Genomic DNA, 25933 nt, shown 5'->3' with positions numbered 1-25933 from the left:
AAAAGCTAAACGACAGCTTGAGTAAAACATAAAGTTCTGGTCACATCTAAAAGAGTAGTTGCTAATGGAGCGAGTTTAAGTAGATTTGCACAGATATTGCTGGATCTGTACAATTTCCTCGATAGAAGGAAAAGTGAACTGGCTGGGATCGTTTGCTCTGGAAAAGAGGGGAGAACTAATCAGGGCATACAGGATTGAAAGGCAAAAAGATGAACAAATAGGATCATTTTCCTTTGTAAAGGAGTCAATAACTAGTGGGGTAGCGGGGTAGTCTGAAGAAGGGTTTCGGCCCGTAACGTTGCTCATTTCCTTCGCTCCATAGATGCTACTGCACCCGCTGAGTTTCTCCAGCACTTTTGTCTACCTTCAATAACTAGTGGGCACTGATTTAAAGTAACAAGTAGAAAAAATTAGAGTGGAATTGAGAATTTATTTCACCGTGGAATTTCTTTGTTTGTAATAGATACAAACAATTTGAATAAAAATGTATGTGGCCGATTTGTAAGTTTGCAGATGACACAAATACTAGCATAGTTGTGAAGAGTATCAAAGGCGCTGGTGCGATGAAACAGCATCTCTATCGTCTGGGCAACTGTATCAACCACAATAAGTAAAAATACAAAATTATCTACTTTGGTGCACAAAACAGAAAATCAAATAACCTTTAAAATCGGGTATTGTTGAAGTTCAGCGAGCAGGGTGTGCTTGTAATAAGTTACTGATGGCCAGCAGGTACAGCGGGTAAAGAGAAGGGCAAATGATTATGTGGATACAAGCAACAGCAGATGCTGGTTTACAAAAAAGGCTCAAAATGTTAGAGTAGTTCAGTGGGTCAGGACCAAGAAAGTCTTATTATAATTATATAGCACTTAGGTGGGTCCACATCTGCAGTATAGTGTATAATGGTCACCTTATCTAAAATAGGATTGATGGGGTATACAAAGATTTTCTCAAATGGTTCCAAGCATGCAGGTTGCCCTATCAGGGCCTGAGTAGGCGAGTACTGCATTCTCTGGAGTTTGGACATCTAGTCAACACAGCAAAAATGTTAAAAGATCTGACAGGCCAGTTGTAGGATGGCTATTTCCCCTGGCTGAGGAGCATGGGACCAGGGAATACGGTTTTAGAATTAGTAATGCGATTCAGGACTGAAATTAGGAAAAATGTTTTTTCATTCTGAGGATGGTGTAAGTTTGGAAATTCTCTAACCAAGAAGGCTATGGAGACTCAATCATCAGTTTCATTTTAAACAGATTTCCAGATAACATGAGAATCAAAAGATGTAATAAGGATGGAAAGTGAAACAAAATATTAAAAAATGATTTGTTTTCTTGATGAATGGTAAAGCAAATCTAATGAAAATCAATTGCTTATACAACTACTGTCTTGAGATGGGGTTTTTTCCAGTGTGAAACATGAAACACATTCAAAAATTGTAGATTTGTAACCCTTGGTTACAACCAACTTTAGGAAAATCAACTTCAGACAAACATGAGGGTACACAGTGAGAATACATAAACATAGAAAATAGGTGCAGGAGGAGGCCATTCGGCCCTTCGAGCCAGCACCACCATTCATTGTGATAATGGCTTATCGTCCCCTATCAATAACCCGTGCCTGCCTTCTCCCCATATCCCTTGACTCCACTAGCCCATAGAGCTCTATCTAACTATCTCTTAAATCCATCCAGTGACTTGGCCTCCACGGCAGGGAATTCCATAAATTCACAACTCTCTGGGTGAAAAAGTTTTTTCTCACCTCAGTCTTAAATAACCTCCCCTTTATTCTAAGACTGTGGCCCCTGGTTCTGGACTCACCCAACATTGGGAACGTTTTTCCTGCATCTAGCTTGTCCAGTCCTTTTAAAATTTTATGTGTTTCTATAAAATACCCCATCATCCTTCTAAACTCCAGTGAATACAAGCCTAGTCTTTTCAATCTTTCCTCTTATGACAGTCCCGCCATCCCAGGGATCAATCTCGTGAACCTATGCTGCACTGCCTCAATCACAAGGATATCCTTCCTCAAATTAGGAGACCAAAACTGTACGCAATACTCCAGATGTGGTCTCACCAGAGCCCTATACATACACACACACACATAAATAATACAACTGCAGAAGAACCTCTTTACTCTGATACTGAAAGCCTCAACCTCTTTACTCCTATACTGAAATCCACAATGGGCAATCAACTTACTTATTATTATTAACATTGCCATGTTATAACCAACATGCCCTGCAAAAGTACCATCTTTGAAAAGTTTGAACGGGCCAGGTTGATTCAAGATTGAGTGTAAAGAAAAATGTCACCCTCGTTCAAATAATTTATGATAATCTGGTCCAAACAACGTAACCAAACTAACGCGTCAGTAACAAACTTGCCAACATTACAATAAACAGGATTGACAACGTGTTGATTTGAATATGTTTTGAACATCAAATATCAATACACCTAATATTATAAATGTACTATGTCGATTGCTACAACACCGTAATACTATTCCAGGGAAGGATTGGTGATTTGAGCACAATCGCTTATTACCCAAAATCAGCAAAGTGGGACAGCAATCAGTAGCCCAAAGAGATAAATATTCCATTAAATTATATCGAAGGCTCAATCCACAATGAATGAGGAGAAGCCGGCTATCAGCCCGGACGCACTCGGAGCCGAGCATCAGTTGGCGCCCCGTTCCCGCCACAACAGCTAGAGCCCGTGACGGTGACTGGGTGTAGGGCGAGCCCGGGCGGGGCAGCTGCAGTTCCCGCAAGCCGAGGCCCGGGCTCCGGGTTAATGTCAGCGCTGCCCCCTCCCCTCCCCGTGGGACCCGGCACAACCACCGCTTCTCCTCCCCAACCGACGGCGACGGCACTGAACCCAAGCTTACCGGACACCCGGTCCAGCTTGAGCATGTCGCGAAGGTGCTGCGTGGCGTTCTGGATGTCCATCTTGGAAGCGGAGGTTGGTGGCGGCGGCGGGGAAGCCATGGCGGCGGCGGCGGCGGCGGCAACGGCTCGACAACCACAGCGTGTGTGCGCGCGTGCGCAGCAGCGGCAACCGCCCCCTCGGAACCAATCTTTGCTCGGAACCGCCGGCAGCGCCACCGGGAAAATCGTCCCTTCCGGTGCAACCCGCACCCTTCCTTCCTTCCCCCGCCCGGTAACCCAGCGCAACACGGCGGAGGCACCACTCAACAAGTCTTTGCTACTGCAAACACTCTACCCCAAATTCCTCCGCATCTTTTGCACTATTATTGGTTGTTTTTAAGTTTAATTTCGAGACACAGCACGGAACTATATATCAGTGAGACCAAGCACAGGCACGGCGATTGTTTTGCTGAACAAATCCGCTCAGTGTACCTGGCCTAAACGATCTCCCGTTTGCTAAACACTTTAACTCCCCTTCCCATATTGACCTTTCTGTCTTGGGCCTCCTCCACTGTCAGAATGAGGTCCAGCGCAAATTGGATGAACAGCACCTCACTGGGGTTTTTCCATTTATTGATTGTTTTGTTTATTATGTTATTTGAGTACTGTGGCTACAGGTCAGTTATGTTGCTGCCGGTAAGAATTTCATTGTTTCGTTGTCAGTACTACAACATGAAATACCCTTGACTTTGTCTTGACTCCAGTTCTCAGCCCCCTTCTTTACTCCTTGTACACCCACGACTGTGCAGCCTTGTACAAATCTAATTCAATATTCAAATTTGCAGATGACACCACCATCAAATAATGAGACAGAGTATAAGAAGGAGATCGAGAACATCGTGTCGTGGTGTCGAGACAACCTTTCAACGTCGCCTGTTCCTTCTCTCCATAGATGCTGCCTCACCCGCTGAGTTTCTCCAGCATTTTTACCTTAGAAACGTAATCAGTAGTTTGGAAAAGTTTAAGTAAACCTAACTGTTTTCACATTGTTATTTATAGTCACTACACTATAGTCATCTGCTGGTTTTATAGCAGTGAATACAATTATAAAGTATTTATTTGGCCGAGAGTTGATTTAGAATGCAAAGGTTTGCAATAGCCATTACATAAATTCAACAGGTTCTCTATCTTCTTTTATTCTCCACTTCTAACAATAAAGCCAAAGATGCTATGTGTCCTTTTAAAACAGCAAACCTATCAACTGGTGCATTAGTCTTGAAAACTTGGAATTGGAAGAATGAGAGTTGATTGTATTTAAAATCAACAACTGGCTAAATATGCAGCATTTCCACTCTTGGGGGCAGTCTCAACAAGAAGACATAGATACAAGTTGAGGGCCTGGTCATTTAAAATTGACAACTATTAAAATTGACTACAATTTTAGAATTTTACAAATTTAGAAGTTTCTCTTCAAGATACTTTCCACATTACATCTGTAGACATTTATTAAGAGCATTCAGAGATTTGCCAAATCTTATTACATTTCTAAGTAGAGATGTTGCCGTGCCTGCTTCATGATTTTGTCTGTGTTCTGGGCCCATGACACGTCATCTGAGGTGTTAACATCCAGGAATTCGAAGCTGCTCACTCCCTCGCTAAATGACCAATTAAAACTGGAGCAGTTACCGAACTTTCCTTTTCTGAAGTCAACAATTACTTCTATTGTTGTTGACGTTGAGCGAGATTGCGTTGTTGCAGCACCATCAATCCTCACCACCCATGATTCAGCCAACCATAATGGTGTCAGCGGTGAATTTATAGCTGCCATTGCAGCAGTGCTTAGCCACACAGTCAGGGTTCTAAAGAGAGTTGAGCAGAGGGCGAACACACAGCCCCTTAAGGTGCACCAGTGTTGATGGTCAGGAAGGAGGAGATGTTACCGATCCACACTGCCACCCGTTGATGAGCAAATTGTTTGTTCAAACTGAAATTCGATCAAAAATTAATCTCAGAAAAATGTTGAAAATAAAGTTGTTTGTGCTGGAATGGTGTGAGATATTAGTGGTGAGTATCCAGGCCTTTCTTAGTTATAAGAGCTGAATTGATCATTTTATATTAGCATGGTTAAAACCGCACCTGGTATAATTCATCAATGCCCTTTAGCATATTCAAATTGTTCATAAAACGAGTGTCTTTGATAATAGTTAAAATTTCAATTACCGAATACAAACTGACTACAAGTGGGACGAGTGTAGAAACAGGCCCTTCGGCCCAACTTGCCCACACCGGCCAACAATGTCCCAGCTTCACTCGTCCCACTTGCCTGCGATTGGTCCATATCCCTCCAAACCTGTCCTATCCATGTCTGAAGAAGGGTTTCGGCCCAAAACGTTACCTATCTCCTTCGCTCCATAGATGCTGCTGCACCCGCTGAGTTTCTCCAGCATTTTTGTGTACTATCCATGTACCTGTCCAACTGTTTCTTAAACGATGGGATAGTCCCAGCCTCAACTACCTCCTCTGGCAGCTTGTCCTATACTCACACCACCCTTTGTGTGAAAAAGTGACCCCTCGGATTCCTATTAAATCTTTTCCCCCTCACCCTGAATGTATGTCCTCTGGTCCACGATTCCCCTACTTAGGTAAGGGACCTACCCAATTTATTCCTCTCATGTTTTTGTATACCTCTATAAGATCACCCCTCATCCTCCTACGCTCTATGGAATAAAGACCCAGTTGAAATAACAAACAATTGTATCATAAATTAAGACTGCAGGTATTAAGACTAGATCATTCGTTAATTGGGAAGTTTAGATTCATTTTACTGTACATCACTGGTACAAACCAAAGACCTGCTTTTGACTAATCTAGGTCAGTTCTATTTGTGATTTGTAACATATCCAGTGTTTTGGTTTAATTTATCCCATCATGGTCTACTTTTTATTGCAATATGATCATTGTGAGAAAATTTAAAGAGATTTCAGGAGGAAGGAAAGAAGAAATATCATCCTCAGTCTGCCATCTAGTGAGAAAAGATAGGAGGAAAACAAAGTCCAGATGCTCTATATGAAATATTCAATTTCCCATTCCATCAACCAGATTAATATGGATTAGTAAGTAAGTTGGGCACTAATAAATCTGACAAAATGAGAACAAGATAGGCAGAACAAAATTGAAGAAACCACCGATTTATCCCTCTCCACTTTTTACTCACCTTCCTTCTGTGCAATTGAGGTTGGATCATGGCCATGGTATTCTAAAGAATATGCCACTTCTGGTCAACCTTGTTTAGTTAACAAACTTGCGCCCTGATTCAGGAAGCAATTCATAATCGATCATATAGACCAGCAGGATGCAGAGCTGGGTTGTAAATTCTATTTACTTGAACCAGAAGAAAACAACCTTGAATTTCCAGTTGGGACAGAGTTTAAAATCAGGATGTGAAAGATGATAGATGTAACTTATGGTGGACTACAGAACTGCCCTGGAGGTTTTGCACAGTCTGTGCCCAAACAGATACATCACATAATGTAATTGTATTTAGTTCACCCAGAGAACCCATTGAAATAAATGGTGTCACACCCATCTGCTTAGAATCTCTGGAATTTTTGTATCCAAAAATAATGTTTTACGCTCCCTAACCAATGAAACAATACTCAAGCAGTTTTTGAAAAGTGACCTGGTGAAGATCTCAAACTTGAAGAGAGCACAAACCATAAAGGTAGGCAGCGAGGCACTTTGACAGAATGTGGCAGATGGTAGCTCAGTTGGAGGAGTCCATTTACAAAATGTTTGAGAGAGTTCCATTCCAAATGCCTAAATGCCCCTTGAGCTAAATGGACACCCACATCACATAGCATAACCATTAAGCTAGTATTGGAGTGATGAGATTCCTGTATTTGGTAAAATACAAAATCATCAAGAAGTGATGCCATGGATCATCAAGAAATTTACGAGCATATTAGGTTTGCTAGTCAATAACATCTTGTCAATTTATTTGTCACTTGTTAGCATATTCACGACTCTCAAAAAGCTTTTGTTTTTTCAAAACTTCCTTTACACCCTCCTCCTTTTTAAACTTTGAGCCGTGCCAAGGTCCAGACTATGGACATTTACCAGCCAACAATACCTAATCTAATTAGTTGTTCGCCATGAATAAGCTTTGTTGGCAACCTCGTCAATGCACAAAGACTCATCTGCACTGCTATAGCTGCCACTCGTTTATTAAAGTGGATGACATCAACCACGAGGAACCTTAGCAGTCTTTTCTAATTCCATGCTTGTGAAAATTGCAAACACAGATTTGTGGACCACACTTTCAGTTGATCATTCAGTTCACGATGGGCTCAGGAAATAAAATCCTTAATTTTCCTGATCCATAAAGTCAATTGACCCATCAAAAAAAAAAAAAAAAATTTAAATGAATGCATATAATAGGGCTACCAGTAAAAGACGAAGCCCGACTTCTCACTTAAAATAACTATGAGAAAATAATTAGTCTGGAGTGTTCTGTCATATGTACCAGACCACAGCAATTAAAGTCTTCCTTTGCGACAGCACAGTACCCAATAGCTAAATAAACAGACAAAAAAAATACAAAAAACCAATATAGTGCAAAAGCAAAACAAAGCCCAAAGTCCATCGTGCAGGTCGTAGTCCCCTGGCAGGTCGTAGTTTAGTTGTGTGTTCGTAGTGTTCAAGAGCCTGCTGATTGTTGGGAAGAAAGAAGCTGTTCCTGAACCTGTATGTTAGTTTTCAGACTTCGATACCTTATTCCTGAAGGCAGGAGTGAATTGAAAGTATGGCCACAGTGGTGTGGGTCGATGATGTTGGCTGCCTTTTTGAGACAGTACCTCTTCGAGATGCCTTAGATGATGGGGAGGTCAGTAATTAGACATGAAATGCAAATCAATAAGAGAATCTCTTAATCAAAGATCAAAGTCAAGGTCAATGTTATTCATCACATGCACCCAAAGGCTGATCATAGAGCAGAGCAAGATAGACCACTCTTGCAAAATCTCATGCACTGTGGTAGGTAACAGAGCGGAACATCCGCCATTTTGCTCTTCTCTGCTCAATGATCTTTGGTGTTAATTGCATTACGTTAACATCCACTAGGCATTGTCCTGCAAATAGAAAAAAGACAAGTGGAAACTGGAATGAGGTAAAATGCATGCTCTCCCGTTATCGTATGGGTTTCCCCTTGCATCCCAAACATACAGATTGGTATGTAAATTGCTCCAAGTCTGCGAGTGAATGGTAAAAGTGGCGAGGAAGGGGAAAGGGTAGGTAGGAGTTTGTGGCAATATGGATTAACGTAAGAGTTGTGTAATTGGATTGTTGATGGTCAACGCAGATTCAGGAGGTCAAAGGTCCAGTTTTTCCATGCTATATGCTTTTATTACTATATTAGTAGAGGAATAGCAAGTTTTCTCATTAATTGAGGGTTATGGAATACAAGCTCTACTGTATATTATGAAAAAGCAATTCAACCGACTCAAATTACAAAGTGCTGGAGTAACTGGGTGGGTCAGGCAACATCTGTAGAGCGAATGGATAGGAGACGTTTCGAGTTGGCATCCCTCTTCAGACTATCAGTAAGTCTGAAAAGTCTCCCGTCCAATTTCTACACAGATGCTACCTGACCCGCTGAGTTACTCTAGCAGTTTGTGTTTTGAGCAGGATTCCAGCATCTGCAGTTCCCTGCATCTCCAATTTGGCTCACAGTAGTTCAGACATGACTTATATGGTGGAAACACTTTCCAGTTCAGAGTAAAATCCCAGGAATGTATTTACTAAATAAATCTGCAGTATTTTTATCTTGCTACACACCACAAATTGTTCCGCTGACAAAGATTACAAATGTAAACCCATAGTTTAGCAGTTGATTAGTTGAACATATAATTCAGCTGAGTCAATCTCCCAGAACTCAGTTATAATAATTCAATCTACCCCACTTCTGAAAAAAGCTCCAAATGTAATATTTGTTGAACAAGCTTGAAGGTGCCAATCCTTAATGCCAAACTTTTCACCATTTTCACAAGCATGTTTATGCAATTATGAATGCATATTTGCTGAGCAGTATGCTTATGGTGGGAGTGAAATCTGAATTACTTGTGAAAGTCAGATAGGGGTCACCTTAATTGTTATAATTAAATATAGAGCCATGTTTTCACTTTTACACAAGGAAGCATACCATTCCAATTCGGCATGTAGGGCCGAGATGGCCTGTTTCCGTGCTGTAATTGTTATATGGTTATATGGTTAATATGTAAGTAATGTAAACCCAGAACTTCACACTTGTCCAGCAATGATTCATATATCTCAGCCAGGACTCCTGTAATTAATTGTCTTGCTTCCAACAGATCTTGGATATTACCTACATATATTGTAGGATGTCCAGCACCTCTTCAACTATAATACCGACCATCATCAAGACATCAAGATCAATTATCCCACATTCCCTCATATTTGTTTCTTTCTTCACAGTTGAAACAGAGGAGGAATATTCAGAGTTGTTTAAGAAAGAGCAGCAGATGCTGGAAAAATCAAAGGTAGACAAAAATGCAGGGGAAACTCAGCGGGTGAGACAGCATCTATGGAGCGAAGAAATAGGTGACGTTTTGGGTCGAGACCTTTCTCCAGACTGATGTGGTGGGGGTGGGGGGGGGGCAGAAAGAAGGCCTTCTTCTTCCTCCTCTTCTTCTTCCCGCTCCCTCCCCCCCACATCAGTCTGAAGGGTCTCGACCCGAAACTTCACCTATTCCTTCGCTCCATAGATGCTGCCTCACCCGCAGTTTCTCCAGCATTTTTGTTTTACCTAGGAATATTCAGAGGATCTTGCCTATCTTCTGCAGCTCCACACATCGATGATGATGGCAACTCAAATTTCACTCGTTACCCTTTGCCCCCCTTATGTACAAACAAAGTCTCTCAGGGGCATGAGATAGATTTAGCAGATAAAATAAAGAAAAATGCAATCTGCCAGAGCTATCTCACGCCCCCTTTTTGCTCTCCTCATTTCCTTGGGTATGTTCCTAAATCTCTTATTCCCCTCCAGGGATACCCTTCATCCCAACTACCTATATGTGACTCATGGCTCAATTTCCCATGTTCACCAGGGTTCCTTACTTCTACCTGCCTTGCCCCTCACTCTAACAGGAACATGCATATTTGTCAGGCCTGGAGCAGTGAAACAAATGCAATTTAAATCAACCATCTTTCCTTGCTCTTTGTGCTCCTACTTATTCTGTCTATGGTCATTGTTTTTGTGTGCAGACTTCCAGCCTCACTACTGCATTGGAACCTGACCCGACCCAAAACGTCACCCATTCCTTCTCTCCAGAAATGCTGCCTCACCCGCTGAGTTACTCCAGCATTTTCTCTCTACCTGACCCATGCCAATCTAGCTTAAACCATCCTGATAAGCAAATCACCCTCCCCCCTTCCCCCAAGATATTGGTCCCCTCCATTTTTAGGAGGGGACCAAGCCAACCCACCCATCTTGTACGTCACATCTGCCCCAGAAGATGCTCAAGGTACAAAAATCTGAATCCTTGCCCCTTGCACCAACTCCTCAGCCAAGCATTCACTTGTCCTATCTTCCTATTCCTACCCTCATTATCACGTGGGACCAGGAATATTCTGATTAGTTTAGAGATACAGCGTGGAAACAGGGCCGAGTCCGCACCGACCAGCAATCCCCGCACATTAACTTTTCTACCCCCGAGGTCCTGCTTTTAAATTTAAAGATACAGATATGTAATCAGGCTGTTCAGCTCACCGAGTCCAGATCTAACTTAATCATCTGTTCACACTAGTTCCACCTTATCCCACTTTCGCATCCACTCCCTACAGACTAGGGACAATTTCCAGGGGCCAATTCACCTGCATCTTTGGGATTGGGTGGAAACCAGAGCACCCAGTTACAGGGAGAACATATAAACCCCACACAGACAGTACCAGATTTAAAAATGAAACCTAGGTCTCTGGTGCTGTGAGGCAGCAGCTGTACCAGCTATGCCACTCTGCTGACCAAATCTTTTTGCCTGACTCCCAATATTCACACTGCAGGTCCACATCCCATTTCCTACCCATGTCATTTGTACCAATGAGCACAACAACTTCTAACTGCTCACCTTTCCCCTTGAAAATGTTCTGTAGTCCGATTCATTCTGGGAGTCTGGCACCAGGGAAGCAACACACCCTCCTGGAGTCCTGTGTGCTGCTACAGAATCTCCATCTATCACACTAATTAAAAAATCTATCATTGTAGCCCTGTTCGACTTGACTTTACCCCGCTGTGCCTCGGAGCCAGGTCTACCTGGCTGTTGCTGCTGTTCTCCTCTGAAAGGTCGTTCTGCCCAAACTGTATCCAAAAGGGTACTTTCGAAGGTGATGGCCACAGGGGATTCCTGCACTCACCGCCTACTCCCTTACCTGATGATCACCCATCTACAGTGCATTCAGAAAGTATTCAGACCCCTTCACTTTTTCCACATTTTGTTACATTACAGCCTTATTCTAAAATTGATTAGTCATTTTTAAAATCATCAATCTACACACACATAATATAAAAGCGAAAACAGGTGTTTAGAAATTTTTGCAAAATAATTAAAAATAAATAACTGAAATATCACATTTACGTAAGTATTCAGACCCTTTACTGTGACTCTCAAAATTGAGCTTCAGTGCATCCTGTTTCCATTGATTATCCTTGAGATGTTTCTACAACTTGATTGGAGTCCACAAGTGGTAAATTAAATTGATTGTACATGATTTGGAAAGGCACACACCTGGCTATATAAGGTCCCACAGTTGACAGTGCATGTCAGAGCAAAAACCAAGCCATGAAGATGAAGGAATTGTCTGTAGACCTCCGAGCCAGGATTGTGTTGAGACACAGATCTGGGGAAGGGTATGAAACTATTTCTGCAGCATTGCAGGTCCCGAAGTGCACAGTGGCCTCCGTCATTCTTAAATAGATGAACGTTGAAACCACCAGGACTCTTCATAGAGCTGGCCACCCGGCCAAACTGAGCAATCAGGGGAGAAGTGCCTTGGTCAGGGAGGTGACCAAGAACCCGATGGTCACTGACAGAGCTCCAGAGTTCCTCTGTGGAGATGGGAGAAACTTCCAGAAGGACAACTATAACTGCAGCACTCCACCAATCAGGCATTTATTGTAGAGTGGCCATACGGAAGCCACTTAGGACAAAGGACACATAGGTAAAGCCACCACTTAGGTAAAGGACACATGACAGCCCGCTTGGAGTTTGGCAAAAGGCACATAAACAAGATTCCCTGGCCTGATGAAATCAAGATTGAACTCTTTGGCCTGAATGCCAAGTGTCACGTCTGGAGGAAACCAGGCACCGCTCAACACCTGGCCAATACCATACCTAGGGTGAAGCATGGTGGTGGCATCATACTGTGGGAATGTTTTTCAGTGGCAGGAACTGGGAGAGGGATCGAGGGAAAGATGAACGGAGCAAAGTACAGAAAGATTCTTGATGAAAACCTGCTCCAGAGCGTTCAGGACCTCAGACTGGGGCAGAGGTTCACCTTCCAACAGCACAACGACCCAAAGCTCACAGCCAAGACAACGCAGGAGTGGCTTTGTGACAAGTCTGTGAATGTCCTTAAGTGGCCCCGCCAGAGCCCAGACTTGAACCCGATCGAATATCTCTGGAGGGACCTGAAAATAGCTGTGCATCAATGCTTCCCATCCAACCTGACAGAGCTTGAGAGGATCTGCCGAGAAGAATGAGATAAATTACTCAATTACAGGTGCGCCAAACTTGTAGTGTCATACCCAAGACTTGAGGCTGCAATCACTGCCAAAGGTGCCTCAACAAAGTACTGAGTAAAGGGTATGAATACTTATGTAAATGTGATATTTCAGTTATTTATTTTTTATTATTTTGCAAACATTTCTAAACACCTGTTTCCTCTTTTTTATTATGGGCTATTGTGTGTAGATTGATGATAAAAAAAAAATGAATTTAATCAATTTTAAAATAAGGCTGTAATGTAATAAAATGTGAAAAAAAGTGAAGGGGTCTGAATACTTTCTGAATGCACTGTATTTTCTGCCTGTACCTTAGATGTGACCACTTCATAACTCCTATCTATGATGGACTAATTTTCCAGGACGATCCTGATCTTGTCCAGTTGAAGCTCCAGTTCCCTTACAGTCAGTCAGGAGCGATGGCTGCTCACACTTCTCACAGGCTTATATAACCCTCTGGGACATCAAGTCCTGCAGGAGGAGCATACCAGTGCCCAAACTGATGTCTGTCCTTCAGTATGTCTGAGGAGGAGTTATTAAAATAAAAACCCTTACCATATCTTACTTTTATCCTCCACTAAACCTCGTGGCTGAAGCCTCAGCACTTGGAGCACAACATCTTAAACACAGCACTTTGAGCACAACACACTCTCTCACTTCGCTTGTGCCTTCCTTCCTTTTATACACCACTAGGAGTAGTGACTCCAGAACACTAATAGCTGCTTTGTAAATTTCCTGCACTGCTTCTCCTTTCAGCTGCTTGCGTTCAAGTGAAAGTAACCGTCCTCGCACTAATGGCTGCTTTTTTTAAATCTCCCTTGCTGCTGCTCCTCCTCTCAGTTGCTCCCTCACAAGTGAAAATTTAAATACATAGTGAGCAGAGGCCATTTTAGGAACCTGGTGCATCACAAATGTATTTTGTTGACAGCAATAGACACCACTTTACAATTCAGATTGCAAAAAGGTTTCAGTCACCTAATTATTTTTTATAACATTAATTTTAAAAAGCCTTTCAATATTAAAATCCCCCAAAAGCTATTACCTTATTAAAATTATATTTATGGAATATCTTCATAATTCCCACATTTCTATTTATTCAAATGGAGCAAATTACTTATTATGACATCTAGTATGGATTGTTTTAACCTTTTCTTTGACAAATTGAATGAAAAATCAAATATTGTGCATATTGAGCTTGCCAAAATGTACTTTAAATTACTTGCTTTGTTCTTCTGGACTAATGTAATAACATTAAGTACAATAAGAAAGCAGTTTGATAAAGTTTATTGTAGAAATGAACAAAATAATGGTATTACACTGCAAAGAAATGAACGTGCATCAGTTATTATTGAAAGCAGAGTTTTCTTTCCGAAAATAGATCGAAAATCAGATTCTGCATACACAAGTCCAATAAAGCATCATAGCTTCCGGTGACCAAAGATTCTGTTATATCTGGGAGTGAAAGACCTTCAAGGCCTTGCATTTTTGTTGACAAAGGCAACCTAAAAAATAAATCACACAACTAAGGAATCAATGGGGATCTAGAATTTTTTTTGATCAAGAATGATATTTCCCAACAGCAAAATCTCTAAGGCAAACATAACATACTCTTAGTATGGCACAAAATAACATGTTTAAATAATTTCTGAACATACGTCCTTTTAACACAAATTCACAGTACAGTAGTGTAAGCTGCACAATAGTGCTTTACACAGTTGCCAAGTACTCTGAAGGCAGCTTTGAGTTACATCCATGTGAAAGGCAATGTCAACTAATTATCATATCCATTCTTTCATATGTCTGCTTTTAATGTACCTGTAAAGATATTTCTACTTTGTTTTCAGCAACTATAAAACAATCTGAAATACACACGCTCAATGTATATAAATGTTAAGATTCATCATTTGCATTTTGTTAAACTTTATACTATAGGCTATAATTACATAAATGTATCCTCAATTCATTATTTTGATTGGCAACTGGTTAGATCATATTTCACACTTGCACATCAACTTCCAGCTGTTTTTTTTTTTTGCATCACCAAAGTAACATTTTCCAAAAATTGGAAGTAATCAGAAGTTACTTGTTCCATCATGATAGAGCACTCATCTTAACGTACAATAGTACTTCAAATTCAAGGGCCATATTCTAAATACTGATAAAGAAGCACTGAGGGTTGAGCCACCTGCAATCGTCCTTGTAACAATGGCCTGTCGTGACAAAAGATTTGAGTGAGCAAGACTCAAATATCAGCTTCAATTGCGGAGAAATCCTCAGCCAAATTGTCATGCACAGTGTCATATTGCAACAAGGAACTTTTGGTCCTGCTATTTCAACAATAATGTGAATGAACGTTCCACCAGCGTATTATGGAGTCATTTGAGCTCTGTTCATAATGAAATAATGATCTTCATACCCTCTGGGTTGAAGTAGACCGAGTGAATGTGTAAAAGAGAATGCAAAGAAAGCTAAAGAATATCTTTCCTATTGAGAGAATAAATATCCTGCAAATTAACAAAGCTGTAATATAAACTCTTTCTGAGTCGATTATTGGATAAACTACATCATTACTACTTTCAATGGTGATGTAGTGGTATTGCTTTATAACAGAATTTATATCCACAGAATAAACTCCTGCTATTGTAAATATTAAAAAATAAACAGAATGCCATGTAACATTTGCAATGTGTAGTTCAACCACTGAAGGTTATGCATTGAAAATGCAAAAAGATACCAATTAATTTAATAAATAAAACAAATTTGCCCTTTGGTAAATTTGTAACTATTCTATAACTGCACCTGCCTTAAACACAATAGGCAACTTTTACAATACTGTTTGATAAAAATTTGAGTTTGTTGCCTTCCAAACTCCCCTCAACACGGGGATTTTATTATGCACATTCATTATCACAAGGTAGTCCTGAACTGATTCAATTTAAGGCAAGGTAGAGAGAGTTAAGTTTAAATTGCAACAGCCGTAATCCTTGATTGGAATAAAACATGTAGATGATATCAAATTGGAATTAATTTACTTTATTTTGTTATATTTTAGAAGCTTTACATGCAATTAGAAAAATCAAGAGACACTGAAGACAATAATTTGTCCATAAAATTTGATACGTTGGGAATTCTGAATTCCGAATTACATTTGGGACAATCCCTAGATAATACTTCATCATGTGACACATCAACCAAAATTAGGAAATTCTAACTTGTAGCACATTGCTCTACGTTACATATTTGGATAATCTAACAGCATTTTCCAATCTATTTTGTATTGTTTCAGACAAATGCCTGCAAGTTCAGAAACCACCCAAGTTTCACCGATTACTGCTACAAACAAGAGGCTTCATACTTTGCAATACAACTACCACCATCAAATGACATTAAGATTTAAATTGTGTGAAAATTGCGCACGTTTATTGTGCCTGTTACATTACAGTTCAAGACTCAAATTGATCTCTCTAATCACTTCTCAGCATTTAATTATTAAAATTACTTGTTCTTTCAAGTTTTGGATAATTACAGTGAAAAGAAATGGTGTTCACCTAACACCAAGTAATTAACTGTTGAAGTTAAGAGAAAAAGGAAATTGGGTCCAACATGAACCAGCATTCCTAAAAGGAATAAATTTGCAGAGAAATCCAATTCTACCATCAAGGAGAAATATTTTTCAAGTTGTTTAGATTACATATTTACGCAAGTGGCCCGACACTGATTAAGTTCTTGAAATATTTGGAATTCATACGAGAATAGTATTCGGCTGGGCTGCAATAACCCTCAATGCCTCTGTGTGCACAATGTATGACCACTTTTGTGAGACACTTGTGGTAATCATGGAACTGTATTCCCAACACGCATCACTATTACAAAAGAAAATCCCAAACCTACTTTATGCAGATTAAATACATTTGAAGAAAAAAAACATTCTTAAAGACAGCTGTATCAGCATCAATCATACTTCTTGATGATGTGTTAAATTTTCAATTTTGGTCACAAATGCTTTCTGCATTTCTGAAGCTCCAGTACCAAGAGATATGGGCAATTATGAATGGATTGACTCCATTTTCTTTACATTGTGTGAGATTACTAAATTTGCTTCGATCATCAATTTAAAAAGAATAGATGATGCAGCAGCCGATCAGAGACAGCACATTTTTTCCAGCTCTGTCATAAGGAGGTTAAATGGTAGGGTAGCATGGCATTTAAATTCACAACTGTGATGCATTCAGATGAGAAGCTGACATTCTTTATCCACTTCTAGCTCAACTGTCAAGTGATCACAATGTAACGAACGCCAGTTTACATGACGCAGATCTTCAAACTGAAGCAAGTCACACCATTTGGATGAATGGAGAAAGGATAATTAAAACATAACCCTATGAACATCCACTGCAAGTCCTGCTAATGTTCCAAGCATTGGCTTGCTTTACTGAAATCAAAATTTGAAAAGTTAAGCAATGTGGATTTCAAGTTTAAATACAAACATTAGATAAAAATTGTATGCTGAATCTTGTGCTTTGTAGCTTTAAAAACTCATAATTTAAAAGTTTTCTTATGGCCTCAATTTGTCAAGGTGGCAGCAACCATACCCTTCAATAGAACTGAAATAAAGTTTGATCATGATAAACATAGTTTGAATAACTATGTTTGAGTCGCCTTGAGTTAATTGTCTTCTTTATAGACATGTGGCCAAAACCTTTACTCCAGCACAAGCAATACCATTTTATTTTTCCAATTCAATTAAACCGTCAAATACATTTTATTATATATCAAATAAACATGTTAAACCTGCCAGAAACCAAATGAAACCATTTCCAACTTAAGAAAAATACATGGTTTATTGTAGCACAAGTCAACAAATGGTATGAACAAATCAAAAGATTGGTTAAGAAGTTGCTGTTACTTATTTTGGTTCTTTGGATTGCTATAGCAACTTACCAGTACATAGGAGAAAAATGATGTGTGGTATGACTTATCTTCTAAGGCATGTTGGTACAACACACACTGAGTACTGTCTTGTCCACGTCAGCTAAACTGACATTTTTTTCCAAATATCATGCACAAATTATTAAATTCAAGCAAACTGCGATTAGAGACCAGGTCAAGTTGCAAATTTTACTGTTGTGTAAAACATTTGTGCATGATATTTAGAATCCAGTTATTGCAATTAATAGCAGACTAGAAGAGTGGATAGAAGGACGTGCAGAAAGTAGAACTCTCAGCTAAAGTTATGCAGTGATAGCCTGAAGACATCATTGGTGCAGACCCAAGCGTCATTGATGTTTTTCAGTAGAAATATCTGGTGAAATCCCATGACAGGATCTTCGTCAGCCTGAAAGGAAACAAAACAAGTTTAGATTCTGAAAATGAAAGTATTTCGTTAAAAAAAAAATTGCATACAGATAACATGATCAACCAAAATGGTGAATGACAAAATCTCAGTGTGAAATTAAATATACATCTTACTATATTAGAGTTCATAGGATCTAATTATTACCAATTTTAGGTTTGTCATGAGAGTGCAAAGAAACAAGATATTTACTTCTGTCTGTGTGCTAATAGAGTCACTATGGTCTCAATGTGGGATAAAAGAGTCACTTAAGAAGTTCTTGATGGGAGCAACTGAAAAAATCTGTTTTAAGCCAAACTGTAAGATGGGGCCTGAGCAAGATGATTCTTTGCATGCTCTTCTCAGGTATATTGTCATTCAATACAATCACTCTACTCTTAAATCTCCTTTCAAACATGTAAATCTAGAGCAACTATATTCTGCACTCAGTCTCTTCCCTTTTGTACTCGACTTTGGATTGATTGCATTTATGTATAGCTTTATCTGATCTGATTAGATAGCATGCAAAAAAAAGCTTTTAACTGTACCTCAGTACATGTGCCAACAATAAACCTGCACTAATACTTCAGCTGCACTGTGAAAAGAACCATAATTACAATGATTAGAAAACCATAGCCTTCCATAAATGACAGGCCTATTTGTTTGTGCAGATAGGCCTGTCAATTGTGGATGGCAATGTTTTATCAGCAGACTTGAAGGCGATGGAAGAGTACTTCACCTTCTGGCGACTTTGCCCTAACCCACCTAAGACAGCTGTCACTGCCTTTCACCTCAGCAATCAGCTTGCCAATGCAAAGCTCCGAGTGTCCTTTTGTGGTAAGCCGGTGAAGGATGAAGAATTCCCCCAAGTACCTCGAAGTCACCTGGATCACACCCTCACCTATCGTGAACACCTGAAGAGGGTGGCTGATAAACTGAAAGCAAGGGCCAACATCATCGGGAAAAATTGCAGGCAACAGCTGGGGATCCAATGAACACACACCCTCCATACCACAAGCTTAGCCCTGGTGTACTCAACAGCCAAGGTTTGCTCAACAGCTTGGGCTAATAGCTGCCACACCAAACGAGTTGACACTTTCCTTAACACTGAAATGCGTTTCATCACAGGGACGCATAAGTCAACACCTTTGAAGTGGCTCCCTGTCCTCTCTCATATCGCCCCTCCCAGCATTCGTAGAAGGGAGAGAATGTTGAGAGATTGGTGCACCATCGAGGCCAACCCTGACCTTCCCATCCATGCTGACTTGAACAATCTGCCCAACATGCGCCTGAAGTCCTGCAAACCCTTCTGGTCTTCCGTTAAATCCCTGGAAGACTTTGACTCCAAGTTTGAGTGGCGTAGAGCCTGGAAAGATGCCAACACCAACAACGGAGAGGTCATCACAGACCCCACAGTGAAACCACCAGGTTTTGACCTCCATCGCAAGCAATGGCTAACCGTGAACAGAATCCGCACCCTCCGTGCAAGAACAGCCAGCCCATCACCTGCATAAGTGGGGGATGACAAACAGCACTGCTTGCGACTGCGGAAATCTAGACCAGACCATCCCACACATCGTGAATAAACCGCTCACTGAGGCTTTTCCCTGGTGGCATCAGCCATCCACCTAATAAATGATGCTGTCCTGGCCTGGATGTCTACCTTTGATCTTTAGGCTGTGCAGGCCACACGCAAGAAGATGATTGACGGGCCTTAGAAATATTATTCTATTGTGTATATACATATAAATCAATGGGGAACCCACCCGTCATTCCACAACAAACAAAACATTTAATTTAAGATTTTGTAGCCTATTTCATCAATGTAGTTTTAAAGTACAATTTAGCAAGCTGAATAAACAAAATATTTGAAAAATATCCATTCAACAGTTATGCTTTAAAGGGTTCAATAAACCATACTAAGTTTTATAACAAGTTATTTGTGGCCATGTTTGTGGATATTACAAGATGGGCGGAGGGGTAGGTAGTGCAGAGGAAGCTGGGAGGCTGCAGACAGACTTGGACAGGTTGGGAGAGTGGGCAAATAAGTGGCAGATGAAATACTGCAGACCATAGACTATTTTCTAAATGGTGAGGGGATTCAGAGATTGGAGGTGCAAAGAGACAAGAGAGTGCTGGTGCACAATTCTCAAAAGGTTAATTTGTAGGCTGAATCAGTAACAAGCAAGGCAAATGCAATTGTTGGCTTTCATTTAAAGAGAACTAAAATCTAAAAGGAAGGATGTAATGCAAAGGCTTTGTAAAGCACTGGCCAGACCGTATTTGGACTTTTGTGAGCAGTCTTGGGCCCCATATCCGAGGAGGGATGTGCTACCGTTGTAGACGGCCCAGAGGAGGTTTGCGAGAATAATCCTGGAGATGGCTGCGTTAATGTATGATGAGCATTTGACAATTCAGGTCTGGGCCTGTACTCGCTGTAGTTTAGAAGGACGGCTGGGACCTCATTGACACCCACCGAATAGTGAAAAGATACGATAAAAGTGGATGTGGAGAAGATGTTTTCACTAGTGGGAAAGTCGCACCAGAGGGCCCAGTCAGAGTCTACTCCGCCATTCAATCATGGCTGATCTATCTTTCTTTCTCAACCCCATTCTCCTGCCTTCTCTCCATAACCCCCCGACACCCATACTAATTAAGAATCTGTCAATCTATGTTGTAAAAATATCCATTGACTGGACTTCCACAATCGTCTGTGATTCTTTAATCGTCTTAAAGAATTCCACAGATTCACCGCCCTCTGGCTAAAGAAATTCCTCCTCATCTCTTTTCCAAAGGTGCATCATTTTATCCTGGGAATGTGCCCTCTGGACCAAGGCTGTCCCGCTGGTGGAACCATCCTCTCCACATCCACTCTATCAGGCCTTCCACCATTCAGTAAGTTTCATTGAGAACCCCCACCCTTCTAAACTCCAGCAAGTATAGGAGCAGTGCTGTCAAACACTCATCATAATTTTATTTGTCAACTTTACCAAAGCATTTGACAATCAATTTGAAGAGACTATACGTAGCATACACTTTTTAAATTCAGACACACACTGAAGTTAGTCTTCCTTTTATGTTTTCTTCATGATGGCATACAAGCCACAATGCCAACCAATAAGACTGCAACAGCCAGTCCCAGTTGAGACTGTGTCACGACCACATTACCACACTATCACATTTTACAAAACTTCACCCTTACTTTAGTTATATTCTTAATGTAAGCAAACATACTAGCTCGCATTTAATCCCTTCCTCATCAGTATATTTGCCTGCCTTGAATTTGCAATCCATGGTTTGGACCTAACAGTCTGTATACAGAGTCTGTGATCAGCAGAAATATAAACAACTAACCAGCAATACAAATCAAATTCCAGAATTGTTTGCTTCCACAGAACATAATGTGGTTGTTCATTCTTAAGATGGCTCAAAGCTCTCTACCTCCATTATATTGAAAGAGTACCACTATATGTAATAAATGTAACAGTTAAAATTTCCCCCAGCAATAGTCGAAACAAGACAAGTCAAGAGAGTTGATTGTCATGTGTCCCAGATAGGACAATGAAATTCTTGCTTGCTGCAGCACAACAGAATATTGTAAGCATAAATACAGAACAGTTCAGTTAAATATACACATAAATAAGCAGATACTGTCAGGACTTTCATATGAAGAAAGACTGGATAGACTCGGCTTGTACTCGCTAGAATTTAGAACATTGAGGGGGGATCTTATAGAAACGTTCAACATTCTTAAGGGGTTGGACAGGCTAGATGCAGGAAGATTGTTCCCGATGTTGGGGAAGTCCAGAACAAAGGGTCACAGTTTAAGGATAAGGGGGCAGTCTTTTAGGACCGAGATGAGAAAAACATTTTTCACACAGAGAGTGGTGAATCTGTGGAATTCTCTGCCACAGAAGGTAGTTGAGGCCAGTTCATTGGCTATAATTAAGAGGGAGTTAGATGTGGCCCTTGTGGCTAAAGGGATCAGGGGGTATGGAGAGAAGGCAGGTACAGGATACTGAGTTGGATGATCAGCCATGATCATATGGAATGGCGGTGCAGGCTCGAAGGGCCGAATGGCCTATTCCTGCACTTATTTTCTATGTTTCTATGATAAAGTGCAATAGACTTTTACAGTTCAGAGTCTGTTTGTTGGCAAGTTTAATAGCCAGATGGCTGTGGGGAAGAAGTTGTTCCTGAACCTGGATGTATCAGATTTCAGGCAACTGTACACTCTGCCCGATGGTAGCGGAGAGATGAGTGCGTAGCCAGGATGGTGTGGGTCCTTGATGATGTTGGCTGCCTTTGAGGCAGCGACTGCGATAGATCCCTTCGATGGTGGTGAGGTCAGAGCCGATGATCGACTGGGCAGTGGTCACAACTTTCTGCATCCTTTTCCGCTCCTGGAAGCTCAAGTTGCCGAACCAAGCCACGATGCAACCAGTCAGCATGCTCTCTACTGTGCACCTGTAGAAGTTCGAGAGAGTCCTCTTTGATATACCGACTCTCCGTAGTTTTCTCAATTAGTAGAGGCGCTGATGTGCTTTCTTTATAAATCGCATATGTGTGCCCGGACCAGGAAAGATCTTCAGAAATGTGCACACCCAGGAATTTGAAGTTCTTGACCCTTTCTATCATCGTCCTGTTGATATAAATGGGATTGTGGGTCCCTATCCTACCCCTTCCAAAGTCCACAATCAGTTCCTTGGTTTTGCTGGTGTTGAGAGCCAGGTTATTGTGCTGGCACCATTTGGTCAATCGGTCGATCTCACTTCTATATTCAGAATCGTCCCCATCAATGACCCAGATCTGAGAGCTTGGTAACTAGCTTGGAGGGGATGATTGTATTAAATGCCGAGCTGTAGCCAATGAATAACAGCCTGACATATGAGTTTTTGTTGTCCAAGTGGTCCAGAGCGGAGTGGGGAGCCAGTGAGATTGCATCCACCGTTGATCTGTCATGGTGGTAAGTGAACTGCAGTGGGTCGAGGTTCTTGTCGAGATAGGTGATATGCGCCATAATCAACCTCTCAAAGCACTTCATCACCACAGACGTTAGTGCCACTGGTCGATAGTCATTGAGGCATGTCACCTTGCTCTTCTTGGGCACCGGTATTATTGATGCCCTTTTAAAGCAGGTGGGAACCTCAGACCTCAAATGTGAGAGGTTGAAAATGTCCGTAAAAACTACAGCCAGTTAGTCCGCACAATTGTAATTTCTTCAACTGCAAGTGTAATATTTAAACTTTTTTGCATGAAGGAAGGGCAAGATGTAGGAAGAAATAATCTCTCCAGATATATTAACAATTTATTACTGGACTATTGAACTATTCTCTTGAGAATGCCAGTTTTGCTCTATTTACTTTAGACTTTGGAGATACAGTGTGGAAACAGGTCCATTGGCCCACTGAGTCCACAGCCACCAACGATCACCCTGTGCACTAGCACTATCCTACACACTAGGGATAATCGACAGAAGCCAATTAACCTACAATCCCGCACATCTTTGCAGTGTGGGAGGAAATCAGACACACGCAGAAAACCCACGCATTTACAGGCATTTTACACATACAAACTCTGTACAGTCAGCACTCGTAGCCAGCATCAAACCTGGGTCTCTGGAACTGTAAGGCAGCAACACCACGATTGCTGCACTGTGCTGCCCTAATTGCACTGCCCATTTACACTGTCTAAACCAGAATTACAAGAGGGGTGGTCGAGGGTGTGTGTGTGCGCGCGCCTAGGGCGAATGCTGCCAAATTGATCGCAATGCTCAGTTTTCAAATCTTTTGTCCATTGCATGCTAGTGAAGTCATCATACTGCATATCAATTCACCCAATTCCAGCTACACAAGAAATCCCAGCTTAACGTGAATGCAAAACATGATATATCTTACAATATATATTCAATTTGAAAATTAAGTGCAGCATCTGGCTTGGCATGTAGCTCTATCATCTGATTCGCCTGGTCCAGGATTGACAGCGCCAGAGACCTGGGTTTGATCCTGATGTCAGGTGCTGTCTATGTAGAGTTTGAACATTCTTCCTGTGACTGTGTGAGTTTCCTGCTCCAGTTTCCCCTCTCATCCCAAATACATGAGGGGTTTGTAGGCTAATTTGTCTCTTTAATATGTAGGGAGTGGATGAGAAAATGGGATAACATAGAAGTATGAGCGGGTGATCGATGGTCAGCATGGACTCGTTGGGCCGAAGAGCATGTGTCCAGGTTGCAACTATAAACTAAAATAGGTCAATTCCTAACAATATGGTCCTAAAATACATAACCATTTGATAATGAACAAAGGAACAAACAAGTACTCTCCCAAATAAACACAAAAGATCCCACAGCACTCTTCGGTATATTATTCCTTGTGTTCTGGCCTATATTTTCCCCAAATATAAAAAAAGATTAGCTGGACAATATCACACTGCTATTTATGGGTGCTTGGCCACAATGTTTTCTGCATTATAATTGTTACACTTCAAAAGCACTTCAGTGATGGCAAAGCAATCTGGGATGCATGGAAAGACATTATGTACAAAAATATCTTTTGCGTTTCAACAATTATAGAAAAGGTTTCATTACCATTTTCAAAGGCAACCACATGGATGGTGAGGAAAATCAAATCCAGTCAGTTTTTCCCTCAGTGAAGCAGAATGTTTTTATTTTCAAAATTCCCACCAAGCCCCCCCCCCCCCCCCACGTCAAAGCAAATGCATCAACAAAGCAAATGCATCAGGTTGCTGAGCAAAATTGCTAAACAGTTGTAAGAAGCTGCGTTGATTCCAGTCCGTTCATTTGAGACAGGAGTTCCACCAATGGCTTCTAATCACCTGATACCAATCACCTCTTATGTAGCCACTCCGACAGGCGGCCAAAATGATGCATTGTTCTCAAGGGCTCTTTCATAAAATAATCAAATGCAACCATTTTAAAGCCGTTAGCCTGAGGTGATTGTAAGAGAACATCTAATTAAATCAATTATGAATAATGGGTTAAGCCATTTTGTTATATCTGATAGATGTATATGCATCTCATGTATATTTTTAAAAACCAGTATCCATTCTCTCTAAATGGGTCTGTAATATTTCCCGTTCATATTTAATACTTCAGTAATGGTTCCTACAAATATACGAATCAAGTTTGTTGAGTCAGGTATACAAAGCTTTGCTGACAGATTTTTTAAATACTTTAAAAGGTCGATGAAAATTTTAGATACTTAAATACCATATGCTCAGGATTCCTTGGGGTTTCATGTGTCCTTCAGCCTTCCATACAAAAATATCTCCACATACACTAACCAATTATGCCACAGACTCAAATGCAAAATTCTCTTCTTACATTTAGAAACTATAAGTAAATATTTCAGCACAACAATAAAGCTGATCTAAGCAAAATATTTACTCGTCACAATTCTATAAATGTATTCTCACCAAGATTTATTCATTATTTTATTCGATTGCATATCATCGCAACTCCTAGCGAGTGAATGACATTTCAATATGGAAACTCCTAAAATTCAGAATAAGATTGACAATAACCATTTATGCCTATTTTAAATAGCACAATGTAAATGGCTAAATTCATGGATGCAACTTTAGCAAAATGTGCTCAATGGTTCCAGTTATATCCAAAGAGACTTGAAGTTGTTGTTAGTAATTGTTAATTGTAAATGTTTCACACTGGTTAGAAAGATTTAAAATTTATAAATGTTTCCAAAAGAAAACATAATTCAAAACTGAGCATGCCAGCAAAGTCTTCTCACATTCCATAACACCTCAATGAAGAACACCCACAAGAGTTTATTCAAAGTTTAGTCCTATTTAACATAATCCAATGCAGTTAGAAATAAACAGCTAACAGCCAGCAATCGCACAAGAATGCTCTACCATAAAAACAGAAAGTTTTCTTGTTGCTATGGTATTACCATGGGATAAGAATTAC

The 25933-nt window shown here is 40.6% G+C and overlaps 2 protein-coding genes and 1 long non-coding RNA gene across 5 annotated transcripts in view; 1 reads left to right on the top strand and 2 right to left on the bottom strand.

Annotated features, from left to right (window-relative positions):
• The window catches only part of edc4 (enhancer of mRNA decapping 4), a 62714-nt gene extending 59661 nt beyond the window's left edge, over positions 1-3053 (bottom strand). The window contains exon 1 of one of the 2 annotated variants that reach the window (XM_055648490.1): positions 2887-3053. In XM_055648490.1, the coding sequence (XP_055504465.1) occupies positions 2887-2986 (100 nt within the window). In that variant the 5' untranslated portion in view covers positions 2987-3053. The remainder of the gene's footprint in view (positions 1-2886) is intronic. The other variant, XM_055648489.1, reaches the window with a different exon arrangement.
• A 138-nt stretch (positions 3054-3191) lies between these two features.
• Positions 3192-5907, top strand: LOC129705095 (uncharacterized). The gene is made up of 2 exons (XR_008724851.1): positions 3192-3562; positions 3712-5907. It is a non-coding gene; the product is annotated as an uncharacterized LOC129705095 (long non-coding RNA).
• Positions 5908-13924: 8017 nt separating this feature from the next.
• nutf2 (nuclear transport factor 2) overlaps positions 13925-25933 on the bottom strand; it is a 37087-nt gene continuing 25078 nt past the window's right edge. For both annotated transcript variants that reach the window (XM_055648487.1, XM_055648488.1), the window contains exon 5: positions 13925-17991. In XM_055648487.1, the coding sequence (XP_055504462.1) occupies positions 17878-17991 (114 nt within the window). In that variant the 3' untranslated portion in view covers positions 13925-17877. The remainder of the gene's footprint in view (positions 17992-25933) is intronic.

Source organism: Leucoraja erinacea, chromosome 17, assembly GCF_028641065.1.
Source record: "Leucoraja erinacea ecotype New England chromosome 17, Leri_hhj_1, whole genome shotgun sequence".
NCBI lineage: Eukaryota > Metazoa > Chordata > Chondrichthyes > Rajiformes > Rajidae > Leucoraja > Leucoraja erinaceus.
The sequence above is the reverse complement of the archived record's forward strand: the minus strand, read 5'-3'. Positions and strand labels throughout refer to the sequence as shown.